The sequence below is a fragment of the Oncorhynchus gorbuscha genome, linkage group LG15, assembly GCF_021184085.1.
Source record: "Oncorhynchus gorbuscha isolate QuinsamMale2020 ecotype Even-year linkage group LG15, OgorEven_v1.0, whole genome shotgun sequence".
Classification (NCBI taxonomy): Eukaryota; Metazoa; Chordata; class Actinopteri; order Salmoniformes; family Salmonidae; genus Oncorhynchus; species Oncorhynchus gorbuscha.
The window spans coordinates 29,707,322-29,728,922 of record NC_060187.1 but is presented as its reverse complement, the minus strand read 5'-3'; the positions used below and the strand labels follow the sequence as shown (position 1 = coordinate 29,728,922).

The 21,601-nt window shown below is 47.2% G+C and overlaps 1 protein-coding gene across 2 annotated transcripts; it reads left to right on the top strand.

Annotated features, from left to right (window-relative positions):
* Window positions 1-2,307: 2,307 nt before the first annotated feature.
* LOC123997132 lies at window positions 2,308-20,308 on the top strand. 2 transcript variants are annotated; one of them, XM_046301211.1, is made up of 5 exons: window positions 2,308-2,521; window positions 3,529-3,719; window positions 6,338-6,570; window positions 6,668-6,800; window positions 19,156-20,308. In XM_046301211.1, the coding sequence occupies exons 2-5, from the start codon at window positions 3,652-3,654 to the stop codon at window positions 19,373-19,375; spliced, it is 654 nt and encodes a 217-aa protein (XP_046157167.1). In that variant the 5' UTR covers window positions 2,308-2,521; window positions 3,529-3,651; the 3' UTR covers window positions 19,376-20,308. The 2 variants fall into 2 exon arrangements, with proteins under 2 accessions (XP_046157167.1, XP_046157168.1); XM_046301212.1 differs by lacking the exon at window positions 3,529-3,719.
* Window positions 20,309-21,601: the final 1,293 nt, after the last annotated feature.

The window sequence follows — 21,601 nt, the reverse complement described above, 5'->3', positions numbered from 1 at the left end:
GTAAAACCAAAAGCTTACCTTTGCTTGGAAGACATCCAGTGTTGGATAGCCAGCTAGCTAACATATCCCTCTCTGTTTGATCAGGGTGTTTGAGTAGGCTTAACTTGCTCGCTGCATTCGCTAGCTAAGTAAGTAAAAGTGAAAATGAAAAAAAACAGAATAAAGTTAGCTCTCTCTCTCCCACTCGCTTCTCCTTCATTTCTTAAGAAATTAATTTGTTCAAACTGTTCAACTATTGTCTTTCTCTCTCTCTCTCTTTTGAGCCAACTACTCACCACATTTTATGCACTGCAGTGCTCGATTCATTCTCTGATCCTTTGATTGTGTGGACAACATGTCAGTTCCTGATGCAGAGCTCTGAGGTTGGAGGATGTCTTCTGAAAGTTCTCATAATTACTGTATAAGTCTATGGAAGGGGTGAGAACCACAAGCCTCCTAGGTTTTGTATTTAAGTCAATATAATGTACCCAAAGGAGGAAACAAGCTATCCTCCGGCTACACCAAAGTACTACCCTACAGAGCTCTGTTGAGGCTACTGTAGCCCTTCATTGTGAAACAGTGTGTTTTAATCAATTAATTGGTGATGTGAATATATTTAGTATAGTTTCACTATTTATAAATTTTTCTGAAATTAACTGAGGAGGATGATCCTCCACCTCCTCCCCTGAGGAGCCTTCACTGACACACACATACACACATAACAGATAGCCCTGCCTGCGACTCCAAAACCAATGTCACCCTCGGCCTAAGACGTTGGTTTCTCCTGTGGGAGACCAGAGTTCTGATCCCGCCCTTGACACACACACACACAGCACAGATAACAGGCAGCAGAGTGATGGTGTGTGGTTCAGAGCTGAACACAGCAGGGTCAGGTATGGTGCTAGAGGCAGCAGCTAAAAACAGCAGTTTTATCGATCGATATGAGATAAAGAAGAGGAGAGATACAAGTCTGTGTTTCATCTTTTCCTCCATATGGGCCTCACTCGTTCCTCCTCTCCTCCCGAGATGCTTCGCTATCGATTCGACATGAGAGCAGGGTGAGAGAGTTGTGTGTTTGTGTGTATTTGGTTTTACTATCCTTGTGGACCCAGAAGTCCCACAAGTAAAACAAGTACAATTCTGACAAATCTGGACATTTTGCGGGTCCCCACAAGGAAAAGGGCTATTTTAGGTTAGGGGTCATGTTTAGGGTTAGGGTTACAATTAAGGTTATGTTTACAATTAGGGTAAACATTAAGGTTAGGGTTAGGGAAAATAGGATTTAGAATGAGAATCAATTGTTTGGTCCACACAAGGATAGTAAGACAAGTGTGTGTGTGTGTGCATGTGTGCGTGTGTGTGTGTGTGTGCGTGTGTGTGTGTGTGTGTGTGTGTGTGTGTGTGTGTGTGTGTGTGTGTGTGTGTGTGTGTGTGTGTGTGTGTGTGTGTGTGTGTGTGTGTGTGTGTGTGTGTGTGCGTGCGTGCGTGCGTGCGTGCGTGCGTGCGTGCGTGCGTGCGTGCGTGCGTGCGTGCGTGTGTGTAAAACAAATTAAATTCTGTGGAACTTGTATCATTCCAATAATTTTCTCTAAACGGGTTTCCTTTCCTGGACAGTTTGACATCCCATCACTGACTGACCCAAATCACCCTAATCCATCCATAAACCCCATGGCCTGCCCTGCCTGGGTTAGAATAGAACCACAGCCTCAGCCTATCACCCAGATTACAAGGAAACCCCTCTGCAATCACAGCATATGTCAAGAGGTCCTGATCCTTATAGCACACTGCTGTTAATACAAGGTTGCTGGTTCAAACCCTATCCTTGCTGATTGATTCCCCTACATTTCTTATAATAGATGCATCTGACCGTGATGACAGGTGATGGTTGGTTGCAGTTTAGCACACAGCCCTGATTGGGGCAGCAGGTAGCATAGTGGTCAGAGTGTTGGGCCAGAAGCCAAAAGGTTGCTAGATTAAATCCCAAACTGACAAGGTATAAATCTGTAGTTCTGCCCCTGAACAAGGCATTTAACCCATTGTTCCGAGGGCATCATTGTAAATAAGAATTTGTTCTTAACTGATTTGCCTAGTTAAACAAAGGTTAAAATACCCTTTATTTTTCCATGCCAGCATAACTTGATATAGGCCAAGGTCAATGCCTAGCGTTGCACTAGTCTAATAGTGCTTTCAAACCACTATCAAGTATTTTGCATAAATCTCCTAACTCTGTTCCTCTCCCTCTGGTTTCCATGGTGATCTAGAGACTGACACTGGTTAAATAGCTTTGTCCCGAGACCTCCTTACGGATAGTTACATCATGGTTGGTAAAGGGTGCGGGAGAAATCCTCGTTCTCCCCGCAGAAATACTGACATTCTATCGGACATGGTCCTTTCATAAACTAGGTCTATATGTCATAAAACAAAACGCAGTTATTTTGCAGTAATTCCGGAATATACACTACTATCGTGTGTATCATCTGTTATGGATACAGAGACATTGTAATTTTCTTCTGGCACAATCTGCCCTCAAGGAAGTTATCATGTGAGTTTTACAGAGTGAAATCCTCCTTTGTTATTTTCTTTCCTTGTGGTTTTGTAACAAATGTTTTATTTCCAACAGCAACATATGTGAGTATGGTGGAGAGATATTGACAATTTTGCTGTGTGTTATATCTTACATTTTGGATCGCCTGACTGATGGGTACATTATATACGGTACATTTTGAAGGATCTGCGCAGTGGCGCGCACTTTCTATTTGGGCAAATCCCTCTTGTAGTGTATATTTTATTTATCAAAGCCTACACCATGTACATTATAATTGAAATAGTTTCTAAATGGTAACATTGTTTTTTTATGCTTGTGCTTGATGGTGTAATGTAAGAGTTCGTACAGTGATTCTGTGTGATGTGAAAGTTTGAAGTGTAGCCTACTCCTTCCTGTAAGTGCTCTCCAGTTGTATCCTGCTCTAGCTCTCTGGTAGAACCCAGATTGAGGCGTGGGAGTCCAGCATACAATACTACAGAAGCCTGTAGAACCACTTTGTGTGTGTCTGAGAGAGAGAGAGAGAGAGAGAGAGAGAGAGAGAGAGAGAGAGAGAGAGAGAGAGAGAGAGAGAGAGAGAGAGAGAGAGAGAGAGAGAGAGAGAGAGAGAGAGAGAGAGAGAGAGAGAGAGAGAGAGAGAGAGAGAGAGAGAGAGAGAGAGAGAGAGAGAGAGAGAGAAAAAGAGAAGAGAAAAAGAGAGACAGAGAGAGACAGAGAGAGAGAGAGAGAGAGCCATCCATAAGCGAATTGAAAGAATATGAACATCTCCACTGCCTCTCTGCCATAATTATCACCATTTAAAATGCTAATTTCCTCTCTCCTGCAGGTGCCCAGACAGTGTATGAGACTAAATTGCTTGTCATAGCCGGTCACTCAAAGCTAATGACTGCCTCTGCTCTCTCATTACGCCTGTTGATGGTGAATTATGGCCGCTGTTGATACAAAAGGGAATTTATGCCAGGAACTCAACTCTTTCTAAGCAGATTCTCATCCTCTTCCTTGTGCAGGGTTCATTCCAGCCCACTGGAGCTAATAGAAGCAGAGAGATGGAGATGATTGTGTCCTGCTAGAGCCTTCTTGCTAATGTAGCCTTCATGTACTACTCTGTCTACTAAGAGGTTCAGACTTTTATGGCACAGGTGGTAGTGCACTTACCTCGCAACCATAGTGTTGCTGGTTCAAGCTCTGAGTGTCAGAGGTGGGTTTTCTGAGATATTTTTTGATTGTTTATTTAACTTTTGTTTATTATCTATTTGACTTTCTTTGGCAATGTAAAAATATTTTTCCCATGCCAATTGAATTGAATTGAATTGAGAGAGAGAGAGAGAGAGAGAGAGAGAGAGAGAGAGAGAGAGAGAGAGAGAGAGAGAGAGAGAGAGAGAGAGAGAGAGAGAGAGAGAGAGAGAGAGAGAGAGAGAGAGAGAAGGGGGGGGGTGTAGATGCTTATAGCCCATGGGTCTGGTTAGCTGCGACAGTGTGTGAGATACCCATGGTGCACTTGGGGAGTGGTAATGCAAAATACAGTGGGTGGACAGTACTGCACACACACACACAAACCCCACAAAACCCCTGAGGAAGTTGACTGCTTTGATGGGAACATCAGTCTCACCATCAGACACTGACCAAAGCAGGCTGTGCTACGTGGGCAGAATAAGCTGGGCTGTAGATACACACATACACACACTTTGATAAAACACAGGCCATGCATAAATCTCTTGCTCCTTCTTTATCTCCATTCCACACTCACACATCTCTGCTTTCAAACTACAGCACCAAAAACACTATCTGAAGCGCGTGCTCTCTCTCTTTCGAGAAAGGGCCTCACACACATACACACACTTCCTGTTGGGGTGAGTCAGACCCCATGGAGAGTAATGATGGGCAATGATTACATTGAGTCAACAGTCAACATGATCTAACAGCCCAGCATAGCAACACCACAACACAAGAAACATATATATAGAGAGTGGGTGGGGGGAGAAAGAGAGAGAGAGAGCACGAGAAGGGGAGGAGAGGGGGAGAAAGTGAGAGAACAAATACACACGCTCCGTGTTTGGAACTATGTCAGTGATGGTGATATGTCTGTGTGTTTACTTGGGTGTTACATGCAACCATACACAATATAGGATGAGGGTAAAGCATGTTTTAACATGATCTGACTGTAATTCATAAATAAGAGAAGGAAAACTGCAGTGAGAAAAGGATTAAAGAGACGAATGACATGAATGACGTTCTGTACGGTACTGTATGAGATCTAATGCTTCCGTACAGTGTATAGACTGTATTATAGACTAACTGTATAACTGACGTGTAAGAGTTGATGGAAGTGGCACATACAGTATAGTGTTAATTGGCAGGCCTGTTTTGCCCCGTCCATAACTTACTACTGAGACCTATAGGAGCCAGGCCCCCAGTCCCTCAGTCCCCCAGGGCCCGAACAGGGATGTTACTGATGCAGCTAATGGTAAACATACAGGAAACACCATCAAGGCAGAAAAAACCTTCAATACAACACCTTAGACCCATTGGGCATCAGATCAATCTGGAGGGAATGCTATTTGAGTCCGAAAAGGATGTTCATATGATAGGTAAGATAAAGAAAATCTTGCAGAGAGCATATCCAACCGACAATCTCTTAGGAAAAAATATATAAACTATTGGAACCACAACTTAAAAATAACTGATATTGGCACAAGATGGAGGGAGTGTTGGAACATAACTAATGAAATGACAGTTAACGAAAATGTATGTTTAATCCATCATAAACTAATGTATAGAATTTATTATACAAGAGACAAATTTCACAAATTATACAGCACAACGGCAGAGTCATGTCTCAAGTGTAAAACTAACAATGACTCAATAATCCATGCCTTCTGGGAATGTTCTAAAGTCTAAAAGTTATGGGTGGAGATAGAACGATGGCTGTCATAAGTATTACAATCTAAATGTACTTTTAAGACATGGTATACGGTGCAGTTAGATACCCTATGGGTTGGATTGTAATGAATTTCCTCCTCTTCTTCTGAAGAGGAGAGGCGAAACGGATCAGAGGACCAATACGCGGCGTGGTAAGTGTCCATGGTTCTCTTTAATACGTTAAGGTACACATGAACAACTGACTACAAAAAATAAGACATGTGAAAACTCAAAACAGTCCTATCTGGTGCAAAGACAGAGACAGGAACAATCACCCACAAACACACAGTGAAACCCAGGCTACCTAAGTATGATTCTCAATCAGAGACAACTAATGACACCTGCCTCTGATTGAGAACCATACTAGGCCGAAACATAGAAATACCCAAATCATAGAAAAACAAACATAGACTGCCCACCCAACTCACGCCCTGACCATACTAACTAAATACAAAACACAGGAAATAAAGGTCAGAACGTGACATGGATAATACTTGTTTTGTCAATCATCTTGAAAAATGTGTACTTTCCTCCGTCATTAACACAATGGAAAGGTCAAACGCTTTTTTATCTAAATGTTGAAGGTGTATGGGTGACGGAGAGAAACAAAATGGTGCAGTTTGAGGCCATGTAGCGGAGAGTGATGCTGGAGATGTGGGTGTGAGCATGTGGGTCTGGCCAGGTGGGTCTGGACAAGATATAATGCAAAGAAAAAGTCTTACAAAAAATGTAAACATTGTACAAAAAAAATCCTAAATTAACACCTTCAACCTCTCAGTGCAATGGCTCATTTGTTAGACTGACAGATGTAGGGATGCAGGTTGTCACCCAGGTGATCCAATCTTTCAGTTGTATAGTAGCAGACAGTATCTAACTCTATGTATTTATGTATGTCAGGAGGTGTGAGAGAGCCATGCGTGGTGGTGGTGGTGGTGTTGGTGGTGGTGGTGGTGGTGGTGGTGGCAAGGGGCTGTGGCAGGGCAGTGAGGCCCAAAGGAGAGAGGAGCACAGAGCTCAGGCTCGCCTGCAGGGGGGATTACAGAGACTGGAGCAGGCCACGAGCTACCACCTCAACACACTCACCACAGAACAACGAAGACTACACAGAGACCTGCTCAACATCAGGACCGGTGAGAGAGATGCTTGTGTGTGTGTGTACGTGTGTGTGTGCACGTGCGTGCATGTGTGTGTGCGTGTGTGAGCTGACCTGTACCTGTGTGACCCCAGGTAACCCCTGGAGGAGGAGCCTTCACCCTCTGGTGTCGCAACCTGTCAACCCTGACCCCTCCCATCTCTCCATGCCCTGCAGGACTACCCTACCCACAATCCCACGGGCCACCAAAGACCCAAAGAAACACAGGTGAGCTCTTCACATCAGAGATAAACCAAACATGTTTAAATCACTGTGGGTTCCTGTCTCAGGCAGACTGGGTCAGCTCAAAGCCACACAGGGCAATTTGCTTTACTTCACGAGATGAAACAGCATGAAGTTTTTGCTGTGCAGTTTGCTTATTTCTTTATGATGACAGCCTTAACAGCCTACAGCCCTACCCCAGTTTATTACAGAGCTACCACAACACTGTCAACTGTACAGTGAAGCTGGGACTCTTTTTGTTAAAGGGTTAATGTAACATGTTCACAGAAGAATGAAGCTAATCTGTGGAGTGCTAGATTATATAACAGGACCTTCATAGGGCTAATCTAATCCTGGCCCAGATGGTTGAGAGAAGAACTGACAGGCTGTCAGGTTAACCTTGGCATTAGTACTCGTCCTTTCAGTTTCTTTGATAATTTCACTTTAGTTGCTGTGAAAAAGCCAAGTAATAACAAGTATAGAATGTCAGTGTTGACTAATCAAACCCCTGATAATAAATTATCTCTGGAGATGGCCAACCCTTCTTCAGGAGAGCTATACCCTCCTGCATGATTTTGTTCTATCCCTGCTCTAACACACCTGACTATTCTAATCTGCTGCTCACCAGGATGTTGATTAGCCAGAGCAAAAGCCTGCACAGTGCATAACCAGAAGGGGAAGTGTTTTCCAGGTGGAATGTTAGCCAGCCCAGCAGTTGGCCAACTGAAAACATTTTGCAACAGTAACATCTATTTATTTTTCCAATTCAATGAATGCACGAGAAATATCTATAGAGTTTAAACTTTAAAGAGAAGATCACATGCCATTCATGGGTTGCACAGCAAGATCAGTGGATGTGCACATTTTTCAAGATTACAGTATATCTGTCATGCGGGTGAAAGAGGACCCAAAAGCGACTTAACAGAAACAGAGTTTATTCAAGTCCAAACAGAAAACGACAAATCCTGAATCCTTAACAGGAAATGTCCAAACAGGGAATAACAGAAATCCTCTAGTCTGTAGAGGGGAATAACAGGAGAAGCGGCCACAGACTGCAGGTCGCTTCGGGTAGGCGCAGGCCGTAGCTGACAGAGACACCTGCTCACACGCAGCATCTGATGAAGGCAAAAACACGACAGGACAGGGCGATACACAATCACAGCACGGTGAATTCTAAACAAGGAACCGACGGGACAGGAACGGAACACAAAGGAAGAAATAGGGACTCTAATCAGGGGAAAGGATCGGGAACAGGTGTGGGAAGACTAAATGATGATTAGGGGAATAGGAACAGCTGGGAGCAGGAACGGAACGATAGAGAGAAGAGAGAGCGAGAGAGTGAGAGAGGGAGGGGAGAGAGAGGGATAGAAAGAGGGAAAGAACCTAATAAGACCAGCAGAGGGAAACGAATAGAATGGGGAGCACAGGGACAAGACATGATAATAAATGACAAACATGACAGTACCCCCACTCACCGAGCGCCTCCTGGCGCACTCGAGGAGGAATCCTGGCGGCAACGGAGGAAATCATCGATGAGTGAACGGTCCAGCACGTCCCGAGACGGAACCCAACTCCTCTCCTCAGGACCGTAACCCTCCCAATCCACTAAGTATTGGTGACCCCGTCCCCGAGAACGCATGTCCATGATCTTATGTACCTTGTAAATAGGTGCGCTCTCGACAAGGACGGGAGGGGGAGGGAAGACGAACGGGGTGCGAAGAAAGGGCTTAACACAGGAGACATGGAAGACAGGATGGACGCGACGAAGATGTCGCGGAAGAAGCAGTCGCACAGCGACAGGATTGACGACCTGGGAGACACGGAACGGACCAATGAACCGCGGAGTCAACTTACGAGAAGCTGTCGTAAGAGGAAGGTTGCGAGTGGAAAGCCACACTCTCTGGCCGCAACAATACCTTGGACTCTTAATCCTGCGTTTATTGGCGGCTCTCACAGTCTTCCCCGCAGACAAAGGCAGACCGGTAATGAAGTCTAAGGCGATGTGAGACCATGGTCGAGAAGGAATGGGGAGCGGTCTGAGACGACCGGCAGGAGGAGAGTTACCCGACTTAGTCTGCGCGCAGTCCGAACAAGCAGCCACGAAACGGCGCGTGTCACGCTCCTGAGTCGGCCACCAAAAGCGCTGGCGAATAGACGCAAGAGTGCCTCGAACACCGGGATGACCAGCTAACTTGGCAGAGTGAGCCCACTGAAGAACAGCCAGACGAGTGGAAACAGGAACGAAAAGGAGGTTACTAGGACAAGCGCGCGGCGACGCAGTGTGCGTGAGTGCTTGCTTAACCTGTCTTTCAATTCCCCAGACTGTTAACCCGACAACACGCCCATAAGGAAGAATCCCCTCGGGATCAGTAGAAGCCACAGAAGAACTAAACAGACGGGATAAGGCATCAGGCTTGGTGTTCTTGCTACCCGGACGGTAAGAAATCACAAACTCGAAACGAGCGAAAAACAACGCCCAACGAGCTTGACGGGCATTAAGTCGTTTGGCAGAACGGATGTACTCAAGGTTCTTATGGTCTGTCCAAACGACAAAAGGAACGGTCGCCCCCTCCAACCACTGTCGCCATTCGCCTAGGGCTAAGCGGATGGCGAGCAGTTCACGGTTACCCACATCATAGTTGCGCTCAGATGGCGACAGGCGATGAGAAAAATAAGCGCAAGGATGAACCTTATCGTCAGACTGGAAGCGCTGGGATAGAATGGCTCCCACGCCTACCTCTGAAGCGTCAACCTCGACAATGAATTGTCTAGTGACGTCAGGAGTAACGAGGATAGGAGCGGACGTAAAACGTTCTTTTAGAAGATCAAAAGCTCCCTGGGCGGAACCGGACCACTTAAAACACGTCTTGACAGAAGTAAGAGCTGTGAGAGGGGCAGCAACTTGACCGAAATTACGAATGAAACGCCGATAGAAATTAGCGAAACCTAAAAAGCGCTGCAACTCGACACGTGACCTTGGAACGGGCCAATCACTGACAGCTTGGACCTTAGCGGAATCCATCTGAATGCCTTCAGCGGAAATAACGGAACCGAGAAAAGTAACGGAGGAGACATGAAAAGAGCACTTCTCAGCCTTTACGTAGAGACAATTCTCTAAAAGGCGCTGTAGAACACGTCGAACGTGCTGAACATGAATCTCGAGTGACGGAGAAAAAAATCAGGATATCGTCAAGATAGACAAAAACAAAGATGTTCAGCATGTCTCTCAGAACATCATTAACTAATGCCTGAAAAACAGCTGGCGCATTGGCGAGACCGAACGGCAGAACCCGGTACTCAAAATGCCCTAACGGAGTGTTAAACGCCGTTTTCCACTCGTCCCCCTCTCTGATGCGCACGAGATGGTAAGCGTTACGAAGGTCCAACTTAGTAAAGCACCTGGCTCCCTGCAGAATCTCGAAGGCTGATGACATAAGGGGAAGCGGATAACGATTCTTAACCGTTATGTCATTCAGCCCTCGATAATCCACGCAGGGGCGCAGAGTACCGTCCTTCTTCTTAACAAAAAGAACCCCGCCCCGGCCGGAGAAGAAGAAGGCACTATGGTACCGGCGTCAAGAGACACAGACAAATAATCCTCGAGAGCCTTACGTTCGGGAGCCGACAGAGAGTATAGTCTACCTCGAGGAGGAGTGGTCCCCGGAAGGAGATCAATACTACAATCATACGACCGGTGAGGAGGAAGGGAGTTGGCTCGGGACCGACTGAAGACCGTGCGCAGATCATGATATTCCTCCGGCACTCCTGTCAAATCGCCAGGTTCCTCCTGAGAAGTAGGGACAGAAGAAACGGGAGGGATGGCAGACATTAAACACTTCACATGACAAGAAACGTTCCAGGATAGGATAGAATTACTAGACCAATTAATAGAAGGATTATGACATACTAGCCAGGGATGACCCAAAACAACAGGTGTAAACGGTGAACGGAAAATCAAAAAAGAAATAGTCTCACTGTGGTTACCAGATACTGTGAGAGTTAAAGGTAGTGTCTCAAATTTGATACTGGGAAGATGACTACCATCTAAGGCAAACATGGGCGTAGGCTTGTCTAACGGTCTGAAAGGAATGTTATGTTTCCGAACCCATGCTTCGTCCATGAAACAACCCTCAGCCCCAGAGTCAATCAAGGCACTGCATGTAGCACCCGAACCGGTCCAGCGTAGATGGACCGACATAGTAGTACAAGATCTAGATGAAGAGACCTGAGTAGTAGCGCTCACCAGTAGCCCTCCGCTTACTGATGGGCTCTGGCCTCTTACTGGACATGAATTAACAAAATGTCCAGCAACTCCGCAATAGAGGCACAGGCGGTTGGTGATCCTCCGTTCCCTCTCCTTAGTCGAGATGCGAATCCCTCCCAGCTGCATGGGCTCAGTCTCAAAGCCAGAGGAGGGAGATGGTTGCGATGCGGAGCAGGGAAACACCGTTGATGCGAGCTCTCTTCCACGAGCCCGGTGACGAAGATCTACCCGTCGTTCTATGCGGATGGCGAGAGCAATCAAAGAGTCCACATCTGAAGGAACCTCCCGGGAGAGAATCTCATCCTTAACCACTGCGTGGAGTCCCTCCAGAAAACGAGCGAGCAGCGCCGGCTCGTTCCACTCACTAGAGGCAGCAAGAGTGCGAAACTCAATAGAATAATCCGTTATGGACCGTTCACCTTGGCATAAGGAAGCCAGGGCCCTAGAAGCCTCCCTACCAAAAACTGAACGGTCAAAAACCCGAATCATCTCCTCTTTAAAGTTCTGGAACTTGTTAGAGCAATCAGCCCTTGCCTCCCAGATAGCTGTGCCCCATTCTCGAGCCCGGCCAGTAAGGAGTGAAATGACGTAAGCAACCCGAGCTCTCTCTCTAGAGTATGTGTTGGGTTGGAGAGAGAACACAATCTCACACTGCGTGAGAAAGGAGCGGCACTCAGTGGGCTGCCCGGAGTAGCAAGGTGGGTTATTAACCCTAGGTTCTGGAGGCTCGGCAGGCCAGGAAGTAACAGGTGGCACGAGACGTAGACTCTGGAACTGTCCAGAGAGGTCGGAAACCTGAGCGGCCAGGTTCTCCACGGCATGGCGAGCAGCAGACAATTCCTGCTCGTGTCTGCCGAGCATGGCTCCTTGGATCTTGACGGCAGTGTAACGAGCGTCTGAAGTCGCTGGGTCCATTCCTTGGTCGGTTCCTTCTGTCATGCGGGTGAAAGAGGACCCAAAAGCGACTTAACAGAAACAGAGTTTATTCAAGTCCAAACAGAAAACGACAAATCCTGAATCCTTAACAGGAAATGTCCAAACAGGGAATAACAGAAATCCTCTAGTCTGTAGAGGGAATAACAGGAGAAGCGGCCACAGACTGCAGGTCGCTTCGGGTAGGCGCAGGCCGTAGCTGACAGAGACACCTGCTCACACGCAGCATCTGATGAAGGCAAAAACACGACAGGACAGGGCGATACACAATCACAGCACGGTGAATTCTAAACAAGGAACCGACGGGACAGGAACGGAACACAAAGGAAGAAATAGGGACTCTAATCAGGGGAAAGGATCGGGAACAGGTGTGGGAAGACTAAATGATGATTAGGGGAATAGGAACAGCTGGGAGCAGGAACGGAACGATAGAGAGAAGAGAGAGCGAGAGAGTGAGAGAGGGAGGGGGAGAGAGAGGGATAGAAAGAGGGAAAGAACCTAATAAGACCAGCAGAGGGAAACGAATAGAATGGGGAGCACAGGGACAAGACATGATAATAAATGACAAACATGACAATATCTCCCTGTTCTTCCATGCAGAAATTGTATCCATGTGTTTGCACTGTCTGTCATGCAGGTGAAAGAGGACCCAAAAGCGACTTGGCGAAAACAGAGTCTTTAATCCAGTAAAGTAAATACAATCAAAAAACACAACTATCACTCGAAATGACGAGGACAAACTGGAGACTCGATCTTGAACAGCAGGTGAACAACAGGTTGCCTCGGGAAGGCACTTGAACCAGACAGACTCAGACACCTGCTCACCACGCAGCATCTGAGGAAAACACGACACGACAGGGCGATACACAAACACAGCACGGTGAATTCTAGACAAGGAACCGACAGGGCAGAAACGAATAACAAGGAGAGAAATAGGGACTCTAATCAGGGAAAAGGATCGGGAACAGGTGTGGGAAGACTAAATGATTGATTAGGGGAATAGGAACAGCTGGGAGCAGGAACGGAACGATAGAGAGAAGAGAGAGCGGGAGAGTGAGAGAGGGAGGGGGAGAGAGAGGGATAGAAAGAGGGAAAGAACCTAATAAGACCAGCAGAGGGAAACGAATAGAAGGAGAAGAACAGGGACAAGGCATGATAATCAATGACAAAACATGACAGTACCCCCACTCACCGAGCGCCTCCTGGCGCACTCGAGGAGGAATCCTGGCGGCAACGGAGGAAATCATCAATGAGTGAACGGTCCAGCACGTCCCGAGACGGAACCCAACTCCTCTCCTCAGGACCGTAACCCTCCCAATCCACTAAGTATTGGTGACCCCGTCCCCGAGAACGCATGTCCATGATCTTATGTACCTTGTAAATAGGTGCGCTCTCGACAAGGACGGGAGGGGGGGAGGGAAGACGAACGGGAGTGCGAAGAAAGGGCTTGACACAGGAGACATGGAAGACAGGATGGACGCGACGAAGATGTCGCGGAAGAAGCAGTCGCACTGCGACAGGATTGATGACCTGGGAGACACGGAACGGACCAATGAACCGCGGAGTCAACTTACGAGAAGCTGTCGTAAGAGGAAGGTTGCGAGTGGAAAGCCACACTCTCTGGCCGCAACAATACCTTGGACTCTTAATCCTGCGTTTATTGGCGGCTCTCACAGTCTGTGCCCTGTAACGGCAAAGTGCAGACCTCACCCTCCTCCAGGTGCGCTCACAACGTTGGACAAACGCTTGAGCGGAGGGAACGCTGGACTCGGCAAGCTGGGATGAGAACAGAGGAGGCTGGTAACCCAGACTACTCTGAAACGGAGATAACCCGGTAGCAGACGAAGGAAGCGAATTGTGAGCGTATTCTGCCCAGGGGAGCTGTTCTGCCCAAGACGCAGGGTTTCTGAAAGAAAGGCTGCGTAGTATGCGACCAATCGTCTGATTGGCCCTCTCTGCTTGACCGTTAGACTGGGGATGAAACCCGGAAGAGAGACTGACGGACGCACCAATCAAACGACAGAACTCCCTCCAAAACTGTGACGTGAATTGCGGGCCTCTGTCTGAAACGGCGTCTAACGGGAGGCCATGAATTCTGAATACATTCTCGATAATGATTTGTGCCGTCTCCTTAGCGGAAGGAAGTTTAGCGAGGGAATGAAATGTGCCGCCTTAGAGAACCTATCGACAACCGTAAGAATCACAGTCTTCCCCGCAGACAAAGGCAGACCGGTAATGAAGTCTAGGGCGATGTGAGACCATGGTCGAGAAGGAATGGGGAGCGGTCTGAGACGACCGGCAGGAGGAGAGTTACCCGACTTAGTCTGCGCGCAGTCCGAACAAGCAGCCACGAAACGGCGCGTGTCACGCTCCTGAGTCGGCCACCAAAAGCGCTGGCGAATAGACGCAAGAGTGCCTCGAACACCGGGATGACCAGCTAACTTGGCAGAGTGAGCCCACTGAAGAACAGCCAGACGAGTGGAAACAGGAACGAAAAGGAGGTTACTAGGACAAGCGCGCGGCGACGCAGTGTGCGTGAGTGCTTGCTTAACCTGTCTTTCAATTCCCCAGACTGTTAACCCGACAACACGCCCATAAGGAAGAATCCCCTCGGGATCAGTAGAAGCCACAGAAGAACTAAACAGACGGGATAAGGCATCAGGCTTGGTGTTCTTGCTACCCGGACGGTAAGAAATCACAAACTCGAAACGAGCGAAAAACAACGCCCAACGAGCTTGACGGGCATTAAGTCGTTTGGCAGAACGGATGTACTCAAGGTTCTTATGGTCTGTCCAAACGACAAAAGGAACGGTCGCCCCCAACCACTGTCGCCATTCGCCTAGGGCTAAGCGGATGGCGAGCAGTTCACGGTTACCCACATCATAGTTGCGCTCAGATGGCGACAGGCGATGAGAAAAATAAGCGCAAGGATGAACCTTATCGTCAGACTGGAAGCGCTGGGATAGAATGGCTCCCACGCCTACCTCTGAAGCGTCAACCTCGACAATGAATTGTCTAGTGACGTCAGGAGTAACGAGGATAGGAGCGGACGTAAAACGTTCTTTTAGAAGATCAAAAGCTCCCTGGGCGGAACCGGACCACTTAAAACACGTCTTGACAGAAGTAAGAGCTGTGAGAGGGGCAGCAACTTGACCGAAATTACGAATGAAACGCCGATAGAAATTAGCGAAACCTAAAAAGCGCTGCAACTCGACACGTGACCTTGGAACGGGCCAATCACTGACAGCTTGGACCTTAGCGGAATCCATCTGAATGCCTTCAGCGGAAATAACGGAACCGAGAAAAGTAACGGAGGAGACATGAAAAGAGCACTTCTCAGCCTTTACGTAGAGACAATTCTCTAAAAGGCACTGTAGAACACGTCGAACGTGCTGAACATGAATCTCGAGTGACGGAGAAAAAATCAGGATATCGTCAAGATAGACAAAAACAAAGATGTTCAGCATGTCTCTCAGAACATCATTAACTAATGCCTGAAAAACAGCTGGCGCATTGGCGAGACCGAACGGCAGAACCCGGTACTCAAAATGCCCTAACGGAGTGTTAAACGCCGTTTTCCACTCGTCCCCCTCTCTGATGCGCACGAGATGGTAAGCGTTACGAAGGTCCAACTTAGTAAAGCACCTGGCTCCCTGCAGAATCTCGAAGGCTGATGACATAAGGGGAAGCGGATAACGATTCTTAACCGTTATGTCATTCAGCCCTCGATAATCCACGCAGGGGCGCAGAGTACCGTCCTTCTTCTTAACAAAAAAGAACCCCGCCACGGCCGGAGAGGAAGAAGGCACTATGGTACCGGCGTCAAGAGACACAGACAAATAATCCTCGAGAGCCTTACGTTCGGGAGCCGACAGAGAGTATAGTCTACCCCGAGGAGGAGTGGTCCCCGGAAGGAGATCAATACTACAATCATACGACCGGTGAGGAGGAAGGAAGTTGGCTCGGGACCGACTGAAGACCGTGCGCAGATCATGATATTCCTCCGGCACTCCTGTCAAATCGCCAGGTTCCTCCTGAGAAGTAGGGACAGAAGAAACGGGAGGGATGGCAGACATTAAACACTTCACATGACAAGAAACGTTCCAGGATAGGATAGAATTACTAGACCAATTAATAGAAGGATTATGACATACTAGCCAGGGATGACCCAAAACAACAGGTGTAAACGGTGAACGGAAAATCAAAAAAGAAATAGTCTCACTGTGGTTACCAGATACTGTGAGGGTTAAAGGTAGTGTCTCAAATCTGATACTGGGAAGATGACTACCATCTAAGGCGAACATGGGCGTAGGCTTCTCTAACTCTCTGAAAGGAATGTCATGTTTCCGAACCCATGCTTCGTCCATGAAACAACCCTCAGCCCCAGAGTCTATCAAGGCACTACATGTAGCACCCGAACCCGACAAAGTAGTACAGGATTTTGATGGAGAGACTTGAGTAGTTGCGCTCACCTGTAGCCCTCCGCTTACAGATGTGTTCTGGCTTTTACTGGACATGAATTAACAAAATGTCCAGCAACTCCGCAATAGAGGCACAGGCGGTGCCTCCGTTCCCTCTCCTTAGTCGAGATGCGAATCCCTCCCAGCTGCATGGGCTCAGTCTCTGAGCCAGAGGAGGGAGATGGTTGCGATGCGGAGCAGGGAAACACCGTTGATGCGAGCTCTCTTCCACGAGCCCGGTGACGAAGATCTACCCGTCGTTCTATGCGGATGGCGAGAGCAATCAAAGAGTCCACATCTGAAGGAACCTCCCGGGAGAGAATCTCATCCTTAACCACTGCGTGGAGTCCCTCCAGAAAACGAGCGAGCAGCGCCGGCTCGTTCCACTCACTAGAGGCAGCAAGAGTGCGAAACTCAATAGAATAATCCGTTATGGACCGTTCACCTTGGCATAAGGAAGCCAGGGCCCTAGAAGCCTCCCTACCAAAAACTGAACGGTCAAAAACCCGAATCATCTCCTCTTTAAAGTTCTGGAACTTGTTAGAGCAATCAGCCCTTGCCTCCCAGATAGCTGTGCCCCATTCTCGAGCCCGGCCAGTAAGGAGTGAAATGACGTAAGCAACCCGAGCTCTCTCTCTAGAGTATGTGTTGGGTTGGAGAGAGAACACAATCTCACACTGCGTGAGAAAGGAGCGGCACTCAGTGGGCTGCCCGGAGTAGCAAGGTGGGTTATTAACCCTAGGTTCTGGAGGCTCGGCAGGCCAGGAAGTAACAGGTGGCACGAGACGTAGACTCTGGAACTGTCCAGAGAGGTCGGAAACCTGAGCGGCCAGGTTCTCCACGGCATGGCGAGCAGCAGACAATTCCTGCTCGTGTCTGCCGAGCATGGCTCCTTGGATCTCGACGGCAGTGTAACGAGCGTCTGAAGTCGCTGGGTCCATTCCTTGGTCGGTTCCTTCTGTCATGCAGGTGAAAGAGGACCCAAAAGCGACTTGGCGAAAACAGAGTCTTTAATCCAGTAAAGTAAATACAATCAAAAAACACAACTATCACTCGAAATGACGAGGACAAACTGGAGACTCGATCTTGAACAGCAGGTGAACAACAGGTTGCCTCGGGAAGGCACTTGAACCAGACAGACTCAGACACCTGCTCACCACGCAGCATCTGAGGAAAACACGACACGACAGGGCGATACACAAACACAGCACGGTGAATTCTAGACAAGGAACCGACAGGGCAGAAACGAATAACAAGGAGAGAAATAGGGACTCTAATCAGGGAAAAGGATCGGGAACAGGTGTGGGAAGACTAAATGATTGATTAGGGGAATAGGAACAGCTGGGAGCAGGAACGGAACGATAGAGAGAAGAGAGAGCGGGAGAGTGAGAGAGGGAGGGGGAGAGAGAGGGATAGAAAGAGGGAAAGAACCTAATAAGACCAGCAGAGGGAAACGAATAGAAGGAGAAGAACAGGGACAAGGCATGATAATCAATGACAAAACATGACACTGTCATTGCACATCTACACATGTAAAGTTACTCATGATGTTTGTTATGGTAGTGTGTGTGTGTGTGTGTGTGTGTGTGTGTGTGTGTGTGTGTGTGTGTGTGTGTGTGTGTGTGTGTGTGTGTGTGTGTGTGTGTGTGTGTGTGTGTGTGTGTGTGTGATACAACACAGGTATCTTTTGGTTATCACTACGGCAACAGCTTCCAGGAACGACACAATATTTACATCTTACAGTTATTCAGAAAATAAGCAAAAGGAATAGAACAACAATATGTACATAACTGGGCATTTGTGGGGAGGATAGGGTGATGGTGAGAGTTTGTGACCCCACCCCCCGCAGCAGGCTGATTGGTGGATGGGGATTTTAAGCATGTGGACTGGTTAATTATGCTAATCAAGGGGGCAGATAACGAGATGCTTAAAACCTCACTCTGAGATGCACACAAACACACACACAGCTCTCTGTCAATGTGGGTTTGACTATCATCCTCTTGAGAGAGAGAGAGAGAGAGAGAGAGAGAGAGAGAGAAAGAGCGAGCGAGAGAGAAATTAGTGTGTGTGCGTTTGAGAGACATTCACAATTATAGCTCACATCCCATATCTATGCATATTCTATTGCTTCATACCCCCTTCCCCTCTCTCCTACTGGTAGGCTGCTGGGCTTTCCCCTCTCTTACTGTTAACTAGTGTATGTGGGCAGTTTACAAACACTGTTCTATACTACTCTACATACAGATAATGCTTCTCCAGTGATGTGTCTGTTTTTCTCTGTGCTGTGGCTTGGCAGGGATCCATGCTGGCTCTTTTAACAGACTGATTCTAAACTCATTTTCTTTTATGATGTGCATCCCTCTGCCAACTTCTAGTGGATTTATAGTCCTGGTTTCATTTTTTTTCTTCTTTCTCCCTCCCTCTATCTCTTTCTCTGTTGTTCAATGCAGCATTTTACTGAATCCACAAAGCAGGCCCCTTGTTTGTTTGTGTGTGTGTCTGGGTATGATTGTTTTGTTGTCCAAAAACATTTGTTATAGCCAATAAACAAACACTGAGTCACAACATGGTGACACAAGATGGATACTGATAGTTTGTTGTGTGTGTGTGTGCGTACGTGTGTATGCATTTGTGTGTCGTCTGACTGTTTATCTCTATTTCTCTCTCCCTCTCTCTCTCTTCTCTCTCCCCCTCATTGTCTCAGGTCAGTGAAAGCTGTTTGTGGGGGAGTGTCTGGTCTGGCTGCACTCCAGGTTCGGGTCCATGACTTCCTCTGCAGCTCTGCAGACCCACAGAGACAGGGGGGTAGAGAGCTCAGTGGCGCCACTCTGCCTGCCAGACCTCAAACTGCAGCCTGCAGCAGAATTGACCAGCACTGGGCTGGGGGAGAGAGGGGAAGTGGAAGGAAGGGAGGGGAGAGCTGAGAGAGAGAGAGAATATGTGAGGGGAAGAGAGAGGAGGGCAACGAGAAAGGAGGAAGAGAACAGGAGGACAGACCGAGACAGAGAGAAAGAGGAGTATTATCCTCTCCCTCCTCCCCCCTCCGACGTCCTCGCTGCTGATGGTCGGCCCAGAACGCTCCACCTCCTGCCTGATTTCAACCAATCACTGTCCGAGGCTCGTAAAGCTCGCTACATCCGTTACCGAGGTCGACCCCCCCTGCGAGAGGGAGCTGTCAATCACTGAGATATTCGCCAGGGGCAACACAGGTTCATCCACAGATTCTGAAAAGAGAATAACCCTGTAAGACAAAACAAATCCTGTGAGTGTGGCTAGTAGTGTGTGACTTTTCTTTTAACATGGGATCTCCGCACATGTGTTAGTCCATTAAGCAAAAGCCTTATATTTGCTCGGGGAGCTATAGCAAGTCTTCAGGTCTCAGGCAAGGTTACTCATCATGCGAGCGTGGTTCAGCAAACCACTTCCGTTATATCATGGACACCTCCATAAACATTAGATCCATTCCAACCTACTTTGTTTGGACTACATTGTGTCATACTGAAAAGGGCTTTGGTCGCTGATACACCTGTTCTGTGCCAAACTGACAATGCATCTTATTCAGTGTTTCTATTTTATTAGGCAAGTTAGTTAAGAACAAATGATTATTTACAATGACAGCCTACCAGGGAATAGTGGGCCCAACGTTACTGGCCCAACGCTCTAACCACGAGGCTACCTGCCACCCTGTGAATGTATATCTGTGAATGTAGCATTTGAGATTTGCTCAATGTGAAAGTCCATAATATCTATTGTGTTAAATCATGTACATGATTGAAATTCTCAATGTATGTAAAGTATAATGTTTAAAACTGTTGGCTCATGAATCATGATTTATCGTAATAAACTAGAGGCCATGAGGTGGTTGCATCAGTGCCTCTGTAGTGTGTGTGTGTGTGTGAGGAGAATGCCCCCTGGCGACAGCTATAGATATTGGTTTACATTTATTGCCATTCAATGACCATAAATACTTATTTATTTAGTATCACATTGTTATGATAAACCTATATATATATTTGTTTTTAAAGGTATGTTCTGTGGTATGATTAATCTTGTATGAAATCTATTGTTTTAAGCCATGGACAACTCAGGCTTTATGCTTAGTCAGTGTTGTGTGTCAGTAACCAAGGCGACGAGTGCGTCCAACAAAACGAAAAGAGAAGAAGAGGAGGGTGACCAAACAGGTTGGAGTACGATTTAGGAGGCTCAACTTTGAACTTTGAATTAGTCATATGTACAGGGTATACACATGGTATACATAGTCTAACAAAATGCTTACTTGCAGATTCCTTCTTGACAATGCAACAACAATAAGAAATACTAAAACCTAAAAATACAAATGGCTCAGTAGACTAGAATAAACATTTTAGGGCAAGGGGGTATTAGGGGACAAGTGTTTAAATGGTGCATTATTTACCAATAATAATAAGGCTGGTAGCAGCAGAACGGTGGGTGTAACATGAATGCAAATGCATATGCGTGTGTGTGTGCGCGCACCCGTGTATGTGATGTCTTCTGTGTCTCCCATAGGAGCTGATCTGAAGGAGAGAGCTGAGATGAACCACTCTGACTCCGATCTATTTGTTCACGGACTGCTCTGTGGGTGGTGTGTGTGTGGGCCAGGGGCTTCCCCCAGTCTAGTTCAGCCTTCAGCCTGTTCTCATGCTAGTACATCTCACCCCCATCCTCATAATATGTAAAGTTATGATATGGGGGTAGTTTCGTGTTAGCCCACAGTTAGGCAACACACTGCCAGGATACACTTCCACACTGCAGGCTGCAGGTTTTTCTTTGGCGGCCATGAGTCCTTTTGTTTGTTTTGTGTTTGGGCATGTCTTTGGTATTTTTCCTTTTTTGTACATATTTAAGTTTCGTCACCATCTGAACAAATAATAATCTGCTTGGACTGGCCGATTAAGAGGTCAAAAATGAGCTGGCCCTGGACCTAAGGTAAGGTGGCAGTCGCTTACGCTTATTACACACATTTATGCACATCAAATATATTATATTTATGCACAGGATGAGCCTGCAGGAAGGGTACCACCTGAGGTTGGAGGATGGCTTCCCTGTAATGCACATTGTTGAGATTGCCTGCACATCAAATAAATTAGCAGGCTATTTATTGGTTTCATAACAATAACTAGATCTGTCTG

What these genes read in the sequence shown, in the direction of transcription:
- LOC123997132 (XM_046301211.1), top strand. Translation starts at nt 3,652, where the DNA reads ATGGCACAGGTGGTAGTGCACTTACCTCGCAACCATAGTGTTGCTGGT. An exon ending in TCAAGCTCTGAGTGTCAGAG is followed by an intron (nt 3,720 to 6,337) that starts GTGGGTTTTCTG and finishes TATGTATGTCAG; the next exon opens with GAGGTGTGAGAGAGCCATGC. An exon ending in CCTGCTCAACATCAGGACCG is followed by an intron (nt 6,571 to 6,667) that starts GTGAGAGAGATG and finishes GTGTGACCCCAG; the next exon opens with GTAACCCCTGGAGGAGGAGC.